The sequence below is a fragment of the Netta rufina genome, assembly GCF_964035555.1.
Source record: "Netta rufina genome assembly, chromosome: 5".
NCBI classification, from domain to species: Eukaryota; Metazoa; Chordata; class Aves; order Anseriformes; family Anatidae; genus Netta; species Netta rufina.
Window position 1 is genome coordinate 38,013,923 of NC_140128.1, and position 22,325 is coordinate 38,036,247.

At 41.8% G+C, this 22,325-nt stretch overlaps 1 protein-coding gene across 3 annotated transcripts in view; it reads right to left on the minus strand.

The window, feature by feature from the left end:
• Positions 1-22,325, minus strand: part of NRXN3 (neurexin 3) — a gene marked incomplete at its 5' end in the record, with an annotated part of 932,654 nt that overhangs the window by 713,591 nt on the left and 196,738 nt on the right. For 2 of the 3 annotated variants that reach the window (XM_084286894.1, XM_084286895.1), the window contains one exon: positions 10,268-10,384. In XM_084286894.1, the coding sequence (XP_084143020.1) occupies positions 10,268-10,369 (102 nt within the window). Of the gene's footprint in view, positions 1-10,267; positions 10,430-12,169; positions 12,215-16,960; positions 17,263-22,325 lie in introns of those variants that run through there. The other variant, XM_084286893.1, reaches the window with a different exon arrangement.

The following is a 22,325-nucleotide window of genomic DNA, read 5'->3' on the forward strand; positions in this document are numbered from 1 at the left end:
GTCAGAGGCCTTATCACAGCACTAGAGGATGTACCGAGCTGTGTATGCTCCATGTCATTAACTCTCTGCCTGCTGAGTTTTCAAACCCTAAGTGCCAAAAGAGTAAGTGCATTTACTTTTCACCTTCCTTGGTGATGAACATCCCAGTCACTCCTAGGCTGACAGTGCCTGTTATATACATTTAATTAAACAATTCTGCAACTGAAATTTTCAGCTGAGTTTGGTTTACAAATACTAGTTTATGGTAGATCCTGCCTCTCCAAGCTCCCTGTCTGTATTCCTGTCTGACAGTATAAGATTCATCCTTAGCAATTTCTTTAATGCAGCATAAAGGATGACAAATAAAAGAGTGTCTCCTACTGTTTTTTCTGACTTGTCTCACCAGAGCCAAGAGTTCTTTAAGCTCAATGAACTACCAAGCCATGCAGGGCAGGAGCAGCTCATTTTACTTTCATCCTGTGCTGAGAAATCAGGCTTTGGACAGCTGAAGTTAAGATCACAGCTGATAAGCACCACCATCAGCAAGGACGGGACCACATTTGGCTGATTTCCATAAGAAAAAGGCAGCCAGAAATCTTTTTCCACGGTAACCTCCATGACTATCACCGCTGCTCTGCTGACCACTTTGGACTCAGCCATGTTTGTCCATCAAACAATTGTACCCTGTCTTAGTTGGCTAACTCCTGAATAGAAATGGATTAGCCCACATAGATTTATAAGGATTGTTGTTTTCACATCTCTATTCTGGGTTTCCAATTACCTTTATTATGTGCCCAAAGCACAGGCTATATTGCTCCGATCCTCATTACATTTTCTAAATTTGCCTATATGGATACAGTTCTATACCTGGAAACACTCATTTTCTGCAGAACAGCACACGGCGCATCCCCTGCAGGTACAGAAGCTCAGCAGGAGTTAAGTTCATTACGCAGGAAAGAAAAGCCTGCTCCTGATGGCCCTGCTGCAAAGCCAGCCCAGATGGCCCTAGCACCAGGACTGGGGATCACGTATGGATGGCTCAGTCAGGACCCTGTAACTGGCTGGGTACCCAGCCCAGCGCTGACACCAACCCTAGAGCCACCTGTAGAGAGTTAGACCTGGTTAGAGCACACAGTGTTCTAGCTCCGTAGACTAGCTTATGAGCTCTGTGGTAGGACATTCAAACAACTGTAAAAAGATGCCTCTTATGCCTTCTGCGCAGAAAGTTCCAACATCTGTTGGCTTATCCATGCTTTCTTTAAAATGTATGCTCAATCTACATATGTACTTCATTAATCAGAACGTTTACAGAAGAAGTTAGTGGCCAAAAAGTAAGGTAACTTCAGGAACTCAATGCCACTGAACTGCTGACATATTCTTTAAATTAATCCCCCAACATAATGTATGCACTGGGACCGACCTAGAATGCCGGGAAGCTGCTGTCTACCTGCTGATAAGAGTTCCAGAGAGTAAGACATTATAATAAATGTGACCTTTAATAAAACCTGTATTTGTTTAATGTGGACAGAACCATCCTAAAACAAAACAGCTTGTATTTCTAGGCTCGCTGTCACTAGATTCTGTAGTCTCTGCTATGAACTTCATTAAAGAAAAAATTCAGGAGCCAAGTGATTTTTTTCAGTACACGTGATAAAATATCTCCTCTATCTCCTGCACCAAATTCAGTCAAAACTTCAGCTCCTTTCTTTACATCTCCCACATCTTACTAAGCACAAAACGATTCTGTCACTTCATTTTTGTACTCAAATTCCTTCACTAAGGACTAATTTCATGAGGCAATTTCAATTGCTGTCCTGCTTAACAGTCCAGAGACAATCACTGAACCTTCATCTACCTTCTCTTTGTTTACACTGTTGTTCTAGTACCAGCACCATCTTTGCTGCTCTGAACTGCCTGCCATTAGGGGAGGAACTGTCTCTGTAGGTCTTGCTGAGTCAGATTTTCTGTATCCCATCTCATTTACAACAAAATAAATGCCAGCCTTGTCTTTACTTAATTGTTTCTCTTCCCTTCATTGCCCCTGATTTCTTCACTCGGAGGTGCTGCTTGGTATAAATGATATGAAGCACTCAAACAAGAGCGCACTTGTGGCTGAGTAAATACTTTCCATGGACATATGGGCAAGTCTTGAGCACACTATTCTTCCACTTCATATGTGGTCTGAAAGATCTGATGAAAGTGTAGGCAAAAAAGTTGTCAGAAATAAACACACAGTTTGATAGTATCAGGTGAAGCATAAGACCTCACTAGGGGTTTGAGAGCCACCAGCACAGGGAGCCCCAGTAACTGCATGGAGGGTTGCAAGGGACACATAGATGCTCAGGTTAGTGGTCCAGTCAAGGCTGAGCTCAGGGACATTCCTGCTTCAACTTACCCATGTTTTCTTGTTCCCAGCAGATTATATCTATATATATGTATATATCTCACACCTACAAGGTCGTACGTTGAACAATACAGTGCTGCAATACTTAGAAGCTAGGGCCACTGTGACCTGAGGATCATCATCTGGGTAGGCTGTTCACTTCATGAACTGGCACTAAATCACACAAAGAGCCATGTCCTTGACTCCCTGCCAATCTTCTGAGTCCTCCCCTTACAAACAGATTGAACAGTAAATGAGGATAGCTTGTCGTTTTGCAACAAACCCTCATCCAATATCATTATTTCAGCAAAACACTTGCTGCAGATGCAAATAAGCCAAGCTGACAAAAGTTCTCTCCTGTGTCATGCATGATGCAAGGCAATAATGCTGGTAAAAGCCTTCTTTCTGTAACGCAGGCAAGAGCTAAGCTATGCAAAGAAAAGAACCTTTGAATACTTCCCCGGCTAAAGCAAATCTGCAGCACTGGCAGCACACTCATACACCTGACAAGACTAGTTCCTGTGGGCTGGGCCATTAATCCTTACTAAAAACGTGTCATGAGAATCACAGAATCACAGAATTTTCTAGGTTGGAAGAGACCTCAAGGTCATCGAGTCCAACCTCCAACCTAACGCTAACAGCCCTCCACTAAACCGTATCCCTAAGCTCTACATCTAAATGTGAAATATTAACCTCTGGAAAGCACATACTTGAATGAAGTCTCCCCAAATCCAGCAGAAGTTTTAACTGGGTCCGTAACTGCAAGGAGATCATTTCCATTTCTGGTCAGACACAGAAGAAGTCTCCTAATATGCGCTATGCTTGTGATGCATTTCCTTCAGAACAAAGCATTAGGCCTTGCTCAGGTTCAAAAAAATAGCTGCGAAGTCCACTGTTTGGACTGATCCTGATCAGAACTGATCTCTTTTCAACAGTCCCCAGCCTCACCACCTGTTGCTCTGATCACTTTGGAGTAGAATCTGCTCTGGATTTCTCCATTTCCTCACCTGAGCTGACCCTTAAGAGAAAGTGAAGGGACATTTCATTCCCATCAGCAGCAGTGCAGCTGGCTAGGTAAGATATAAGTACATTAAAGGAGGCTGTAGGGAGGAGGGGGTTGGTCTATTCTCCCACATGCCTGGTGACAGGACGAGGGAGAATGGGCTAAAGTTGCGCCAGGGGAGTTTTAGGTTGGACATTATGAAGAACTTTACTGAGAGGGTTGTGAGGCATTGGAATGGGCTGCCCAGGGAAGTGGTGGAGTCACCATCCCTTTAAAAGATCTTTAAAAGATGTTTAAAGATCTTTAAAAGGTCTTTAAAAGATGTTTAGATGTTGAACTTAGTGATATGGTTTAGTGGAGGACTTGTTAGTGTTAGGTCAGAGGTTGGACTCGACGATCTTGAGGTCTCTTCCAACCTAGACAATTCTGTGATTCTGTAATATACTTTTACAGTAACCTGTATGTGCCTTCTGCAAACTTCTAAATATTTTCTTGGGTTTTTTTTGTGTGTGTGTGTTTTTTTTTGTGTTTTTTTTTTTTTTTTACACTCCTTCCTTTCACATTTCCACAGGAATGCACGAAGACATCAAAGATTAAACAAGAAGAAATCAGTAAGTGTTACTGGTAAAGATGAAAATTCCCCACAGGAACAAGGTTGCAGTAATTCCAGGAACATCCAGTATCCAGTAAAAACATCAGTCAGTTGTGACTGTCAGTTCACTGTGCTGAAGATATACTCTGTTCCTGCCAAGGAAGAAGTAAAGAGCAATGGAACAAAAAAAAAAAAATGGAACTACAGGTAGGATGTCCTTGTTCTATCCATGGCTTTCCACCAGTGACAAGATATATGATGATGACCAAGTTGTATCACATCTGTGCATCAAGTTGTGGGCACAGATGGGCCCTATGAGCTAATAATGTTAATCATCATCAATTACAATTTCAGTGCAAGTATTTACTATGTAAATGGACAGAGTGCATCGAACTCTATACCACTGGATTTTCTATGTGAGATCTTTGCCATTCACAAGGATCACAGTTTAGAAAAAAAATAGTCCATTGGACACTAAGCAAATATACCCCAAAATCAAGCTAAATGCTTTCTACATACTCTATCTGCATCACAAAAACTCACCTCTGACCTCTGATCTCCCACAGACACTACCTAGAAATCTGCATCCTCTCTCTTCTTTGCTCCCTGACTCTCAGTATGGATGTAGGCTCTGTGTTGGAATGACTGCCTTGCCTTCATTTTACAGAAAAAATGTTCCTCTTTTCTCTCATCCTTGCTCTATGATTCCCTAAAAAAGCCACTAGCAAAATTAACCGAATCAAATGCCTTCTCCAAGGAGCTAACATTCATCACACTGTTAAATGTAGTTTGGGGACCATGAAACACAGAAGACATTTATGCCTGGTTTGAGTGGTATTATCGATTTTTTCCTACACTTGTGTATGGGGTAAATTTTACTCTAGTAGTTATACCTGAAAAAAAAAAAAAAAAAAAAGAGGCCATCATGATCCTATCTTTTATGGTTACAGGATGCTGCGTGCATGTAAGCACACAGGCAAGCAAAACAAGGGAGGCACAGTGCCACTCCTTCCTGGCAGCACAGAGGTCAGGCTGGGCAAGACACATTTCTCTGGTATAACAAAAATGTGCATTTAAAAACAACCCTTCACAAACACTTTCTTTTTCAGTGCTACCAAAAAACCCAAGGATAGATGGACAATGAGCTTCAGCTCCCAGATGTCCAGTTCAGGGAGCATCTTGCCCACCTTGACTTCATGTCACGGCACACACTCATACCAGAAGCAGAAGGTATTCTTTACTGCACACCAAAGTCTTGCAGGATTCATGCCCAAGCATAGAATGTATGTTGGCAGCCATCAGGCAGCCTGGGAAATACCCTGTTGCCCAAATAAACAACAATATAGCCTTCCTGACTCTGAGCTAATAAACAAACACTGAATGCAAACCACCCTTGGAATTAAGCTTAGAAATATTATTTGATGAGAAAACACGTTCATCTCCCCACCCTCCCGTTTGAGGCTATTCAGGACTCCCTCAGCTTCTTGCTTCCAAGTGCTTCCATTCCCACCTCTAAATTAAATCTTTCCAGCAATGTGCTTTTTCTTAATCCACTAGCAAATTACAGCAGCAATTGCTCAAAATGTTGAGCATCTGTTGCATCTCCCAAGCCACTGTGTTGTTGTATTTCTACAACAAGGGTACTCAAAAACATGGTGAAGGTCTCGTTGCACCAGATGCTTGATGGGTGCACAGGGAGACGCGATGCTTGATTCTCCACAGGCAAAGCCTAGAGGTCCAGCAGCACAGCGACCCACCACTGCAGGGGTAACGAGACTGGAAATTAAGAGTGAGGGGCACCTAAAAACTTCACAGGCCACTGGATCTGGATATTTAGGAATGAAGGCCATCATCATCAGGGCTGTTCGGGATGCCCTGGCCAGGAATAGTAACAGGAGATGAAGATTAAGTACAAGACTTATTCTGAGGAGATGAATCATTTTCAGCCTTTGGCTATGCTTTGTCTGCCTCTACACAGTTCCATTAGCCTCTCTCCCCCTGCTTTTTTTTTTTTTTTTTTTTTTTTTTTATTAATTACTAGAGTCCCAAATACAGATAAGAAACAGACTGGTCCCAGCACAATAGAGCAGCTGGAGCAACAATGCCAGACCAACACACGTGGGCAATTGCCATCCACATCGTAACTGCCTCCGCAGCACAGCAGTGAAATCCCTCACGCTGGTATCTGCTGACTCACCACCTCCTTTTGTGCATTCCCGGGGCTCTGTTAAACTGCTGCTCTGGAATGGGATCTTGGGCACCCAGGTGCTTTTGGGCTACCTGGTCTCCCTCTTCGGGAAGGGCTCTTCTAACCAAAATGTCCTCTGTCTGCCCTCTTTACACTCAGGCTGTTTCTCTCAGCCTCCATTTTTTCAGCCCTCTTTCTATGTGCACCTCCAACCTCCTCCCCAGGGTGACACTCCACTCAGAAAAATCTGTCCCCTAAACAAAAATTGTACCATCATTAACGTTACTCATGCAAATAGGACTGAAAAAAAAGACCTGGCTGGTAGATAGCATCCGAGATGTATACGCAGCAACCAGGCACACTCGTGAACCATTTCAAAATCTGGCTCCTGGCAGTCAAATTGCAGACAGAAATGATCTGAGCTTTCACAGCTTTCTCCCATCACGGCCAGATGGTGCCTGACCCCTGCAATCATTTCTGCCATATTCCACCCATATGCAAACCTCACTGCTTCCATCAAGCTGTTAGTACCAATAAACATTTTTTAGAACTGAGATTTTAATAAAGCATTGATAGAAAAATGTGAGTATTTCATAAATTGTCTCACACATCCATCCTTCAGGGACCACCTTAGGCTCTTCTAAACCATTTCCATCTGTACTAAGCACTGCTCCCAGTAAATCAATCGGAATGGCTGGCTCCCTAATAGAGCCTTGGGAATATTCTGATTCTCTGCCTTCCCAAATGATTAGAGACTGAAATCCAGTTTTCCCTTTTTGCCTGCACAGTCAAACTTCTCACTCAGCCTCTCTTCATATCCAGCCCGGATTATCAGAACCTCCTCCCTGAGGCCTTCTAGTACAAGCACAACATAGCTGTTGGCACTGTGTTTCTTTTCTACCTCGGTCTGCCCATCCAGGTGTTCTCAAATATTTAAGAATCAGTGATTGGAGTTTACCCACTCATTGATTCTTAAAGCACCATCACTCCTTCCCCGACACCCACTGAGAAAAACGCTGCTGCCCACTTGGCTCAGGTATGCGCCTGTACCTGCTCCTACCCCATCTCTATACCTGGTTTCCTCCATGACTGACAAAATATCAGATTCTCTCCAAAGTTCCTCTGGAGTGATTTATCTTAAGACTGATGGTCCAGAAAGCCTTAGATTTTGCAAATACGAGGCAATGTCCATGTTTGATGTCTATGTACTGCACTATTTGCATATTCTGCCTTTAAGTTTTAACAAAAAAAAGCTATTTTTTCCAGTCTTGCTCCCTCATTACAGTGCCAGGTACATTGCAACACTACCAGGATGGTAGCAGAGATCTGTAAAATGCAGTATACCATACAATAGAGCATAATTAATTTGTATTAAAATGTTAAAAAAAAAAAAAAAAAAAAAAAAACACTTCAAATTCAGTACATGGATTTATGATTTGGGTATATTGCAAGATATACTCTGCGGTGAAAGGAGGATACTTTGGCTCACACAGTTCGAGAAGAACACGGTCACCTTCACCAGGGCTTATCCGGATAGTGCAGCCAGGGAGCTCCTATGAACCTCTGAGTGGCCAGGGTCCTCCTAGCCAGGGATTCGACTCTGACCACGCAAAGCAACCACCCTAACAGAGCTGCCCAGGCTTCTCCCACCAACCTCAGCTGACTAGAGAAGCCCTACCCAGCTGCAAGGGGGCAGGGAGGGTCATTAGGCACTCTGCCCCACCGCAATTCAGCGCCTGGATGAAGTGGGAGGACAATGCTCCTTTCGAGGAGCCCTTAGCCACCCCTGTGAGCAGTTTGGTTGCTGTACTTGGCGGCTCACACAGCCTAGATGAAACAAGAGGTTAGAGGGTGAGGACAGAAATTTTCACCCCGAAGTCTGCATCAATTCTTTGCCTTCCCAGGAAAGCAAGATAACCCAGGAACAATATTTGCTGTTACAGTCTATCCTACCAGCAGTACCAGTGCTAACTCATCCTGGGGCCTAAGGGCTCTGTAAGAACCATGGGCTGGCAATGCACAGCATTAATTACAAACGTGGCTTTCATTACATTTCTCCATTGATCCCATTTCCAAGTGTCTCCTCATCACAATCCTGCACTACACATTTATGTTTGGTGAATTATATATACTTGATGTCCTCAGAAGCCATTTTGCACACATTTTCACAGCAGCTGAAAGCACCCATGGGCCACTACTAAGAACAGGTTGCTATTAAGCAGGCTGTAGCTCAAAACCAGCCAGCAACAGCCTGTCTGTAAGTCTAGACAGTTCCTCATACACATCTCCTGTCACTGCCTAGTCAAGTGAAGATTACAAAGCACATTCTGATTATCTGCTTTCTCCCTCTTCCTCCCATTCTTAAGTGGTTGCTTGGTTTTTCTTCACACAAAGTATTATAAGGCTGGGACGGCTATGTAAGCAGCTCTTAGCACATTGTGCAAGCTAATAGAATACAAATGATTATATAAATAATAAAGCTGCTGAAGATTTTCTTGTCACTGCTTTCTCTGCTCCATTGGCTTGACTTAAAGCACACATAAAATGGCCTCTGCTAACTGTTATGTTCATAGCATCCATAAATAAAATTAAGATCCTGATTTAAAGAGACACTAAGAAGCTGTATCGCCTCTTGATTTCAATCTGGGATGCTCAGTGCCTATGAAAATCAGGCCCAAGGCTCTAAGGATGAAAACAGAAGGATTTGATGCCTGTATGACAGCTCGTGTTCAGCAGGGCAGTTCCATTTCCTATGTAAGATGCTCACACACTCATTTCCAGCATACGTGCATCTCCTTCACTAATGCAGAGGTCAGGCAGGACAGCAGCTCCAGACCGACAGCCATCACTCACATCAGCAGACTGGCACATGAGGCACAACCCCTGACACCACAAGTCAAGCATTTGTAGGATGGTAACTTGTCAGGCAGTTACAGCCCTGGAACAACATCTAGCTCAGCACGGCTGTTTCCATGACTCCTGCATGAAAACTTGGTTCAGCTTTCCCTCTGATAGTAAATGTTCACATCAAGAGATGTTATGGCATCCCTCCTGGCTGCATGTAAAATGAGACCCACCCTGCCACACCCTGTGAAAAACAGAATTACTATAAAATCACAACATAGGGAGTTTCTCGCAGCAAACTCTTATTCCAAACTAGCTAGGAAGCTGACTGACAGAAAACTTAAGCTGTTTTTTTCAGTTAGCTTTCTATAGTACATTTTGGGGATGTTGACAGATATCACTATTAATGACAGCGATCATCACAAATTCTGATAGGAGAATTAGGAAAGATGACAAATGCTGACGTCAGGCCACAGCACCTGCACACAGCATAACCCCAAACAACTGCACCAAGTTTCAGAATTCGGCTGTGGCTTCATCATTTATTTTCTTCTTGTTACTATTTTCAAGGAACGCTAGTCTATTATTCTGGTTCCTGCTGCCAGCCAGGCACTCCAATCTCTGTTACCCACGTGTGGATTTTCTCAAAGTTGTAGATTAGCTATGTGACAGGGCAGGCAGCCAGCATGAGACAACATGGCTTTGGAAGCCGGCTAACTATTCATGACCATTGCATCAGCTCTCTGCTGCAGAGACTTACCAACACAGCACACTTCAAGTCCACAGGCCGCATTACTGCTCTATCTGCATTATGCTCTCATGTTTCAACTCTTTTCACTTAATTTGCATACACATTTTATATTATCTTCATCTTTCAGTTTTCCAGTTTATTCTACCTATGTATCTTCCTGGAAAACTCACAACTGACTATATTCCTAGGTAAAATCCAGGAGCTTAAAAAAGATCCCAAATATACTGCTAATGATAATTTTCCACCACAAACATGCTGTAAGCCATTTATCTTTTTTTGCTACTGTAATTTTTTATTGTTCTTGTAATTCAAGCACCAGAATTTTGATTCTGACCATAAGCTCATGACTTTTGCAGCTGATGCCTTCCGTCCAGCTGAATGACAAGTTTATCCTTACAGTGACATTGCAGTATCACCGTGAAATTTATCATGACAAAAAGACATTGAGTGTGCAATGACAGGAGGGAAAAAGTAATGATTTTGAGAAAGAAAAAGCACAGAAACAATAATTCATTTGAAATACTTACCTCTTTGAGGCAACCCATGAAGTTGTTGCTTACTGGAGAGCCAGGTAAGTCAGCAGTACTGGGGCTCCCTCCCACGTAGAAGAAGTCATCTGAGCCCAGCATGGTGTAGTCCTCCTGCGTATAGCCCGTGGTGGTAAGGATGCCATCCACAGAGATGGTCACCTATTCAAGGGACACAATGGACAAAAAAATCCAAGCAATGACCTTACAATCCTGAACAGAACAAATCACCTCCCTTACATTTTTATGTTGGTTTTATTAAAGATTTTGTTGAGATTTGGTTTTTGTGTTTTTGAGAGTTTTTTTTGTTGTTGTTGCTTTTGTTGTTAGTTCAACCAAGCTCCATTTTCTGGTCTGCTTCACCCACAATGGAAATGCCTCAGCATCTGCTTCCCTTTCTGGTATATCAGCACTTTCAGGCTGAGCCAGCAGTCTACCCATTGAGATGCTTGCAGTCTACTCAGGCCAGAAAATGGAACTGTCCTTGAAAAAGATTTCTCATATTAGTTGATTTTATGATTAATTAGTATTTATTTTAATGATTACAGTTAGTTATGGTTGTTAGTAAAAGAAAAGCACTAATGAAGACGAGGTTGGTATTTTTTATTTTTTATGTTTCTTTTGCTCACAGCACACTGACGGTCATGCATTCAGGGAGGGGTGGGGAGAGGATCTCACTTTCAATACATTATGGATGTGCATGCCATGTACCTAGAGACACACACACCCGCCACCCACCACAAAAATAAAATTAAAAGAAAAAAAAATGTATTTTACAAACTAACTCAACCAAAATACAAATACAAAAGAAATCAAAATAAAATAAAACAATAAAATAAATCAACCGCACACCAATGAGAGAGAAAGAGAAAGAAGCAGAGATGAGAACAAAAGAAAACACAAAGCATGCACATACTGCGCTCTGATACATCATGCTATTATATCTGGAGCCCAGAAAGATGAGAGGAAAAAAAAAAAAAAAGATAGCAGAGAGAGTGAGAGAGGAAAAACTATTTCACACTCGCATGCAATCAAAAATAAAAATACCAAACAAACCCCATAATAATCCAACAAACTCAAAAACAAACAGTAAAGTCCCCAAAACCTCTAACCCCAAACACATGGCGAGTGAAGGGGAACAGAAGGAGAGGGAGAGAGAGGAGCAAGTGAATTTGATGTGTTTTGCTTATATGTTGTTAGTGGTTTGAAGGGAAGATGGAGGAAAGTATATTGAGGCCAGTAGGAGACGGGCGAGTCACCAGACGTGGACATGCCATGCAGAGTGTGTACTGAAACAAACAACCGGCTGAGCTCCTTTCGGCCACGGCAGGTGGAAAGTCAGAGAGAGAGAAAGTGAGAAAGAGAAGCAGGAGGAGAGAAAGAGGAGGGAGGGAAGTGAGGGAAAGTGGGGAGAAAGAGGACAACTCCGGCCACTTTGCCTATAAGAGCCGTTGCCACAACAAAAGGATGAGAGAAAAAGAGAGCCTTCACCACCACGGACTAGAGGCCCTGCAATGGTTCTGATCCAGAAACCTTCAGAGTTACAAAAAAAAAAAAAATCAAAAGGGGATAAAAAAGAAAAAAGCAAAACTCAGAAAGCTAAACTCAAGAGCAAAGGAGAAAAAAATACCACTGGAATACAAAAGATGAACTGAAAAGGGAGGTGAGGAAACCAATGGAAGAAATGTCCAAACCCCATTTCCAGAGCATTTGTGTTTATTGCTTGTCTTATTTTTTTCCATTAAAAAAGAATAGTAAAGAAAAAGAAATGTGTTTTCAGTGAAATCAAAATAAAATTAAAGTAGTAAGTATAAAGGAGGGGGGATAAAGGGGAGTAGGGGAAGGAAAAGGCAGGTAACACACGGCAAACCCAAAAAAAGAGACAATAAGAATGATATCTACCAGACAATGTAGTTTGTTTACCATAGCGTGTCCAATGCCTGAGTGCTTTGCGGAAAAGGGGGAAGAAAGGAAATTAAAAAATCGTGAACAGAACGATTGTTAATTAAAATAACTAAAAGCAAAGATGAGTCGTTAGGGTGTTAGTACATTAGTTGGTTAGTAAAAATGACACATTGCATGAATGGTCTAGTGTTAGTCTTTCAAAAAAAGGCGTGGGGCACCTGACACACACAAAGTGAGAAAGAGGACAATATGACCAGGACTCTATGGGGAACCATGCCATCTACTCTGTAAGGAAGAAGGGCGCTGCCCAGTCTTCCCACCCTGGTATTAGTCATTAACTTCAACTCTTAAATACATTATCCAGGACTAAAGCAAAATTAAAGCAGTGCAATACTTACCTTGCAGATACCCATGAAGGTGCTTTCCCCAAGAAAGAACCTTTCCCTCACAGTTGCATACACCAGTTTTCCCCTCCAGCACAAACCCAACCATGACTCCCCCTTCTTCCACCCACCATCACCTCTATATTCTTGTTTGTCTTTCAGGCCTCACTATCCCCACGTGTCATAGAGAACCAGAGGCAGGCCAATATTTCTTTGTCTGGAGAATACAAATGAAGACAAGTCCAAGACTCTGAATCCGTCCTTACAAATTTCTCAGTCAGCAGGTTTCTTTACAGCAGGTGAGTTTGTGACTTTTAGGAGAAGCATACAAAAACGTGTGCACTTGGGTGTTTGTGTCACCTGAGCACATAGGGGTTGAACTTCTCCTCTGTTAGGAAGAAATATGTTGAGAAATTGTGTAGGATGAATTCTGTCACTTGCATCAAGGTTGGAAAACAGAAGATTGATGGTATGTATTGTGTCTCTTGTTTTACTGCATCTATATTACAGAGCAAGGAGAATTCATCAACTAGTGCTTTAGTTGAGTTTAGCACAGCTATGCGGATGCTTTGCCAATCCCTCCAAAGGTACATGGATGCCAACTGCTTGAACCTACACATATTTTGCTTGCTTTTTAGCAGCTGAGGAACTCAAGATCTCCACAGCAGATTTTGCACGGTGACTAGCTTCAGTGCTAATATAGAAGCGCAGCCTATGGAGGCTCCGACTCCTTGCCACATTGCGGTCACAGTTTTTAACAGTAAGTTACACAAGGAAGTTCTATGCTGCCTCACATAAAATCTCTTGCACATTTCAAAGGGTTGTGAATTGACATTACTGTGTTAGGAATCCCACTTTTATAAAGAAAGAAGTTGGGCTTTGCCATGGGAAGGGAAGAGCATGCTAAAAATGACACGGAGTGTCAGCAGCAGAGCTGAAGACAGGGTTGGGAAGTCTGACCTTCAGTCTCCTCTGCTCCTCCAAACCATATTGCCCCTCTGAAAGTCCTGGTAAAATACAGCCATGATCCTATTTCTAGTAAAGGTTTCACACAAAGCAGAAACGGGGCTTAGTTTTAACTGAAATAATAAGATAAATAAACAAGGAGATTTGCTTTGACATTAACAATCACTACTCAAGGGAATCTGTGGGTTCACATGGTTTGTCTCTAAGGAGATTAACTGCTGTGATAGTCATTTGATAAAAAAATAGGAAGCACTTAGTACTCTACTAGATTAACTACAAAACATTTAACAATTCTAAAATGTACTGGGCAAAAGTCCAGCTATTTAAAGATCTGCTCTAATTCCAGGAACAGCCAAAAAATTATGCAAATCCTCCTCCCTTCTCTCGTCCCCAAAAAGAGCAGAGACGACTAGATGGCATCTTAATGCTTCCAATAATCCATTTACCTGGACTTATTTTAGCTTTGGATCATATTCTTGGAATTTCTAATTTATTTTCAAGTTTATGCCTTAATATTCATGGGCAATTCTTTGCTGTTGGGTTTTTGTTTAGTTGTTTTCTTTGAGGAAACTTGGACATAGCTGAAAAGAAGACTTCCAAGTGACCTATATAATGTTGCAAGTTTACAGGTCAATTTGTGTCAGGAAAGATGCAGAGTAGATAATTTATTACATACAAAATTATATAGGATGTAATGAACAAAAAAGTATACAACTTTTTACCTTGTAAATAATCTACTTTGATGTTAATTACATCTTCTATATGATGAAATTACAGGACTTTACATAAATTAATAGATTAACGTTCATAGCCTTAAAAGGTCAAGATACACAATGACCATTCTCAGTTGCATTCTGAAAAATGTCCATAGCCAATATTAACTAAATATCAGTCAAACTCATTTTCCAACTCTATCCTAGAGATTGAATGGTTTTAAGACTTCTTCATCCCCAGTAATATGAATTAGCAGTAAGAAAGCACAGAACCTAACAGGAAGGCTAAAGCATTTAAGGCTTGTATTTATTGAAACCTGGTGTTTAAACTTACCAATATTTTTTAGATGACAGCTTTCTCGACTGCTTCTCCTTAAGGCCTCATCAGTTCCAATTTCTAGGTACTTTTAGATTCTGAGTAAATGTCATCATTTTGTGACCAAACTTAGGCAGAAGTTAAAACAAAAGTATACAGGGAAAACTCAAAAAAGAAAAAAAAATCCAGCCTTATTGACATTTTTGGGTTGAACTGCATTCTAACATACCTATTGCTACAACTGGATCACAAATCATCTCTGCCATTTATTTTTATTTTGTTAAGATTGCTCTTTCTTTGGAAATATCAAAACAATCTTATTGAATTATCATCTTTCTTGCCAAGACAAGTTGGACCCTTTAAGAATTCAGGATCACAGGAAAATATTCACAGTCAATAGAACAGGAGGGTTAGAAATTTCCAGTGCTGCTTAACTGGCAGGAGGCTCACCAGATTCCTTTTAATTGCCACAACGCTGTCCTGACCTAATCAAAGAGGCAGAGTGATATGAAATCACTAGCTGAAAGATTAAGAAAGAGTGAGAGTTTCCCATCCACAGTTTCATCTAGAATCCTTCCCCACTTTCTACTTCTTCAAGATCCAAAGCAAACCTGTCATGAAGCAAGGATACATTTTGCTTCAGGCTCATTTTCCCATTGAAAACTAATCTCTATCAAAAACAAAAGGCACAATTAACTAAAATGACCAGTAAAACTACACTGAGATATTCAGAGACCAGACATTCTGACACCATCTGAAAATAAGAAACACGTCAAACAAAGCAGTATTTTGGGCTCTTCCAGACTGGCAGACCTCAACCAGTTGGTGCATCTCCCTCTACTAGACTGATGGGAGCATTTGCACAAAATAGGATCATTAAGACCCATCCACTGCATTAGAAATTAAATCTGCATCTGCGTATAAACTAGTGAAAATAGGCTAATCCTGCCATCAGCAAGAACCCTGCAGTCTCATGAAAGTTTGGCAACAGATTTGTCATCAAACAACCAAACATCCTGAAAATGTAGAAATACAGGAATTCACATCGGAAAGACCTTTACCCTCAAACCCAAATATTTAACAAACAGATGTAAAATAGCCACAACAGAAATTACCCACTAACATCTGTTGGTAAAGACCTTTTCTGGTCCCTGGCACTGATACTCACAGATAGGCCTATACTCACAAATATTTTTTTTTCACTACTGTAAAAAGTTACCATAAAAGCTGTTTTCTCAGCAAAAGATGTTATATTAACTTGAATAAAACTATTAATGGTTGTGTTAATATTCACATTAATGAGCAAATAGATCACTTTGTTGTCACAAATTGATTTTAAAATTTCAGTTTACAAGCTATTTCTGCTGCCTCTACCAATCTGCATGACACCAAATAACTCCTATCCACAGTGTAAGCCTCATTTATCATGTGGAGTGACATGATATATTCACCAACTTTCAGAGCAAGGTTATTTAATTTTATCTTATGTATTTATGTCTCAATTTATATTTCATGAGGAAGGCTTCAGGATTTTAAGGCTAGCCTACTACCAAATACGTCACCTGGTAGAGTTGTCTGCTTAGAAAGGCAGCATGGAAATGTGCAAAATTACAGTGGTAAAATCAGACCAAACTTTTCCAAAGTGGAATTGTAGCATGTTGGATTGGTCTGGGTTTGCTTGGCTTTTTTGATCCTTCCACTTTTCCAATCCTCACAGCCAACAGAAGAGTCTCAGACAGAGACACAAGAAATAAAGTAGAATCTCATTATAGAAAGAATGGGAAAAATAAACAAGAACAGAACAGAGAATCAAGAAGACTCAGAAAGACTCCGGCCAATTAATTCAAAAGCTATAAAGGTAAAATAATTACACACATACCCACCAGCCTGCATACCTGCACACTTGCATGCACACACAAAAGAAAAAAAGTAAAGGAAAAATAATTCCAGAATTAGAATTATGACATCATGGCAATGGCTAGACAAATTAACAAAAATTAAAGAAAAAGGAGAGAGGTGTAGAGCGTTGGCTGCTGGAAAAAAGAGATTCCATTCCCACAGTAATTAAATGCAACAAGAATATTACTGATAAGATTGAATCATAATTAAGGAAATAATAAAATAAAAAATGTAGAACAAAGATAGAAAAAAGAAAAAGGGAGATGAAAGTAAAGTTATGGCACAAGATTTTATTAAATCAAACCAAGAAAAACAGAAAATTAATGAAGTGGAACTGAAGATACCGCAATGGGGATAAATTCCCACTAATTTTTTTCATTGTCCTTTAGATATTGACATCCAGAGAAGAAACTCTAGCAATCCCACTGAACATCCCCATTACTCCCTCCACTTTGCCCCGTCCGAATAAAACAGAACATTTTCCCCAGCATTTTCTCCCCGTCACCATTACCTGCCGCAAGTTGCGCGTCACCTTAACGTCGTGCCACGCGTTGTCATTGAATTTGCCATTGACAGGCTCCACAATGGCCTCGAAGGCCCCAGACCCCAGGTTAATGACCAGCGAGACTGCGCCGTCTTTCAGGGCCAGGTTGACATAATCAGCAGACTTGCCGGTGTGCAGAATGAGCCCGTTGCGTTGCCACGTCTTGAAGGACAGGGTGATCTCATCGCTGCTGCTCTGGATGGGGTTTTGAGACAGGTCATAGCAAAGGTATTCGGAACCACGGAAAGTGGCCATGTTCTCATCTCGTGCTGGAAAAAAAAAAAAAAGGGAAACAGAAGGACTGTTTAGCAGTTAGCCAAGGAAAGATTGAAGGTAGCTATGAAATTTCTGAGAATTCCCACAGCACTGTTAATGTTCTGTACAGCCATATATCATGACATGCTAATGACTGCACGGCTCCTGTTGCAGTATGGCTATCAAGAGAATTAACAGCAGGGTCCTCAGTACCCATAAATTTCAGTGCTGTTTTCAGTTTCACTGCAGCACTGTTACCGCAGGGACCATGGAGAAGTGTGCAGCAGAGCCTAGAGTAAGTACGTTGAAAGACACTGCTGTAAGACAGCGTACATCTTATCAGGAGAATGATGTAAAATACTGTGATTAACAACATGGCCATCACCTGTTGTTCCGAGAGGAACCAAAGTCCCCCAAATACTGATATTTAGATTCTTCACTGAACTTAACGCTCTGTTCTTAACCTATCTACTAAGCAATCTAAAATGGGCACCAAAATATAATCTCCATAAAATTTCCCTTTTTTTCAACTTAATGAAAAAAGAAAGCCAAAGCATCCTGTAGTTCCTTCTTAGGAAGTATGAGGGAAGTCCACACAAAACACATTTGTCCACAGCTGCAAGAAGCGATATTGTTGGTAAACATGTCCCAGGACTTTGTCCGATCACCATATCCAGAGAATCTTTACTAGGCATGCTTTTAATATAGCAAAAATAAACATGGGCAATTTTTCATAGCATGTGACATCATTTCCTCATTTAAAAAAACAAATAAACAGATTTAATGTAATAATTTAATATGTACTGTAGGGGAAACCACTGAATCCATCTCTTAGCAACCAGAGGCAGCATTTGAACACCCCAAAATCATTTGTGTGAGCTGGAAATCTACCTCCTGCTACCTCGCGTTCCAGGGCTGCTTAGAACCAGCTCCTCCACAATACTGCACTGGTGTGCCCCAAGTCAGCCAGGTACCCTTGCCTAGTGGGAGGGATAGAGGACTGTGATGGTAAAGCTTCCAGGACTGTCTGTAGTCCCTTCCTACTCAAGATATCTAGTGGAAAATTGTACATACAATGAAGTCTAGATAGATCTACGGATCTGCCCACTCTGCATTTTGACTCCCAACCACAAAAGCAATTCTGAGCATGAACAACTATATGGTACAAGCAGTCAAGCCATCATTGCTTACAATCCATGGCATAAGGCAAGTACTGGTGGTATGGCCATTGACATTAGTAGTGTTTTTCTGCTTCATTTTGTCTCATTTAGTAATCCTAGTATAGATTAGCCACAATTTGTTAGTGCAAGACTGAAGGGAAAATACTTGTCATAGCCTTTCTTGAAAAATAACTGCGTGGTGAAATCTGTGCCCTTGCAGCATGAAACAGTACTGACAAAACAGCAGCGTTGCAACAAGAACATATATCATCCTCAAGTGATAGGGCTGTTTTAAGCACACACTTCTGCCATCTCAATTGAGGGTATCACAGAATAAACTCTTTAAAAATCTGGGCACTTTGAAAGCGGCAGTAGCGTGTGTTTGTGCTTATGCAAGTGTACTGTGTGTCTATACAGCCCTGTGAGCAAACAGTAAGACAAATTACTCTACAACAGTACAGTTTGGGAGCCACCTGGCTCAACAACAGCTTTAGGGAGAAAGACCTGGGGTTTCTAGAGGACAAGAGGAACACAGGTCAGCTGTGTGCCCTTTCAGCAAAGATGATCAAGCACATCTTGGGCTGGATTAACAGCATACAACCTGCAGGCCAGGGAGAGCAATTCTTCCTCTCTCAAAGGGACTCGTTAGATCCCATCAGGAGTCCTCTGCCCAGTATGGAGCTCCCCAGTATAAAAACAGCTTCAATATACTGTGGTGCCTTCAGCAAAGAGCTACCACAATGCTTAAGGTGCTGGAGAAGGTGATAGGTGTGGAGAGGCTGGGAGAGCTGGGTTTGTAAAGCTTTAAGGAGAGGGCTCAGGGGAAACCTTGGTGCTCTCTACAACTACTTAATTGGGAGAGCAGAGAGAAGAAAGGGCCACATTCATCTCAGAGGTGTGCAGAAGGAGGTCAAGAGGCAACTCACACAGCTGGAACATGAGAAATTCGGATGCTATATGAAGAAAATGTTTCACCTTGATGATGGCCCAACATTAGGAAAGACCTAGAAAAGCTCTGAAATCTCCATCCTTGAGGACACCAAAAACTTGACTGCACATGCTCCTGAGCTGCTGCTCTAATTGGACTTGCTCTAAGCAAGTGGCTGGACTACGTGGTCTTTGCAGGTCTCTTCCGAATTACTAGATTCAGTGGTTCTATTCTAAATATGCTCAACAACCACCAAGGAGTGCATATGCTTGTGTCAATGTACAACCAGCCCAAACACAGGGCTAATATTGATTGCAGTTCTGAAAATCAGAGCCAAGAGCTTAACAACACTCTCCACAGTGATAATTCCCCTGCCTAGTCACTTCTGATCCATCGGAAGGAAATGTGTTAAAATCAAGTTGGACACATGCTCTATACACCTGCAGGTAATTCCGATCAAAGAGCTGGCATCTGAGGGCAGGAGTCAAACACGGTGATTACGACTGAGCCATTTTCCCACAGCCACAGTTCTGCGAGGCACTGAACACACATCTGATGTCTTTGGGGCAGGGGGGCACGGGTGGTTGATTGTTCACTCACTACAAGACATGTTAACGGGGCTCATTTACAGTTGCTCAACCACTTAGACAAAATCTCACTGGTCTACTCAGTACAAAGGAGGAGGCAAGGAGTAGATTAGAAATATAAGTGGTAATTTAAGGCAACCACTGCAGACTCATCAAGCAGAGAAAATTCAGAGAGAACTCGTACATTCTTACTAGTGGTTTTAATATAAGGTACTAACAACCTGCCCCTGTGTGCAACTGCATCACCTGCCTGTTTCTTCCAGTCACCTGTTGCTTACCACCCTCAGAAATGGGATCCTGCACCTGATCCATCTTTGCATCCTTATTTCCTGCAGGTACATCAAAGAGGTGTGGTGGAATGTAACCTACTTCTGCTCCATATATTGTCATAAGTTTCCTTATTCCTCCCCGGGCTGCTCTGGATATTCAAGTTCACGAATGACCACAACTCTCAAATCTCTCTGGGGCCCCCTGACCAGACTTCACTCCTGTCCCCCTCCATAAGTACAACTCACAAGGTCGAGATACCCTCTAAAACACATTCTCTGAACCACTAACTCCGTAACTGCTGTCTGTGGACCTAAGCACATGGCCACATTAAAGGCTTTAGTGCACAGATTAGGCTCCAAGCTCCAAAGAGCTGGACTGCGTGTTCCTCCAAGCTACAGCACAGCAGCAGCCTGACGCAGCCGTCATGCCCTGGCACACGAAAGGCTTTTATGAAGCACACCCTTTCCATGCTGGCCTGCATGTTAGGATGCTCTGATGTATGCAATGTCTGTGACCAGAAGGCATGTGAGAACCACCGGAGAGCAAGTAATGGGAAAACAGACACAGGTTCTCTTCACAATGTATTATTTAGAAGAAAAAAGCCCTGAGTGGGCTGCAGATCTCAGAATACCTCCACGTACTTTCAGGCACGTCCTAGTGCTATCTGTAAGACCAAAGAGTTGTGAGCCATTTGTTAACCAGTGACCTTTGTGATGCACATTTCTGAAGGCTTTTTCCACAGACTTTCCACAAAAAGGAGATCAGATGCTAAGGGCTCAAAGAACTATATCAAATTGCCCTGTAGTGCTTATGGCTTTTATATTCTTTAAACAGTGGTACTGCACCAGAGTTTCTGCAGCACAGCAAGCACCTGAACCGGAATAGCTAAATATAAGACCCAACTCCAAATCAGCAGAAATCCCTGGTTTATGTTACATGGAACAGTAGAACAATCCCTGGTTTTGCTGGGATGTAACATTCTGCATATATAAATGACATTACCTTGAAGCAAAGTTGTTCAACTGTGGTAATACAGCTGTTTCCACTGCATCAAAAATAAAGTTTAGTTAAAACAACATTTAAAGTATGTCTGCAGACTCTTGATTTATACGTGATTCTCAAGATTTGATTTTTAACTCTCTTAATATTAGGTAGAAATACAAAAAAAATAAAAAACATCTGAAAGTAGGTTACTTGGCAGATGTAAGCAATTAAATCTTCCATTTCACTTGTTAACATTAATCTAACCCTATTATTTATTTTAAAACATATTCACGACTAAATTCTCTGCAACAGCTGGGATTTGCAGACCTCTGAAACATGTATGGAACTCCACATTCAGACTTAACCCTTGACATGTTCAAAGATGCACAGGAAGTGCCAGAGTAGAACTGAAACCCAGGACCTTCAAAATGACGGTCACAGACCTTTTCCTGGAATGAATGGAGTCATCCCTTGGCTTTGAGGAGGAGAACGTGAACCTTTTCTGACCTATCACTAGGCACATGAAGCACTTACCGCTACCACCCCACGGCAAGGCCTGTTTGCCAAGTCTCAGACCTATTCCTGTTCAAATACCCAGATCAGCTGTCGTTATGTACTACAGACTGACAGCAAGAGCAGAAACAAAGGCACAGCCAACAGCTACCTGAGCGAAGCTGCTGGCTCTTCTCATCCCTACAGAAACCCCTGAGTTTGCCACGTCTCAGCTCTCAGGACAGGTACAGGGATCTTCCCGTGCTGTGTATGGCCGTATTGCCCACTCAGGAGAACCAGCAAGTAGCTTCTAGATTCCTTGTTGTTCTGTTGTTGTTTGTTTTAACGAGAAAAGCTGTTGCCATGTGCTCTTGTCAAAACTCTTCTTACAAAAGATGACTCAAATATTCAAAACACGCATCCCTAGAAGCTAGAGAAACCCTGATATTTTGACTCGTATACAGAAGGGAATGCACAGATTTTGACAGATTTACTCACAGCCAACAACAACAACAATCAGTAACAGAAGTAGTGTTTGAGTTCGGGACCGCCTCGCTCTCAGCCTTGGGCTCATTCCACAGGTTCTCACGTATTCATGGAAGAACAGCAAGCTCTCATTTTTCCCAGTACTCTCAGGAAGCCACCCCCACAAACAG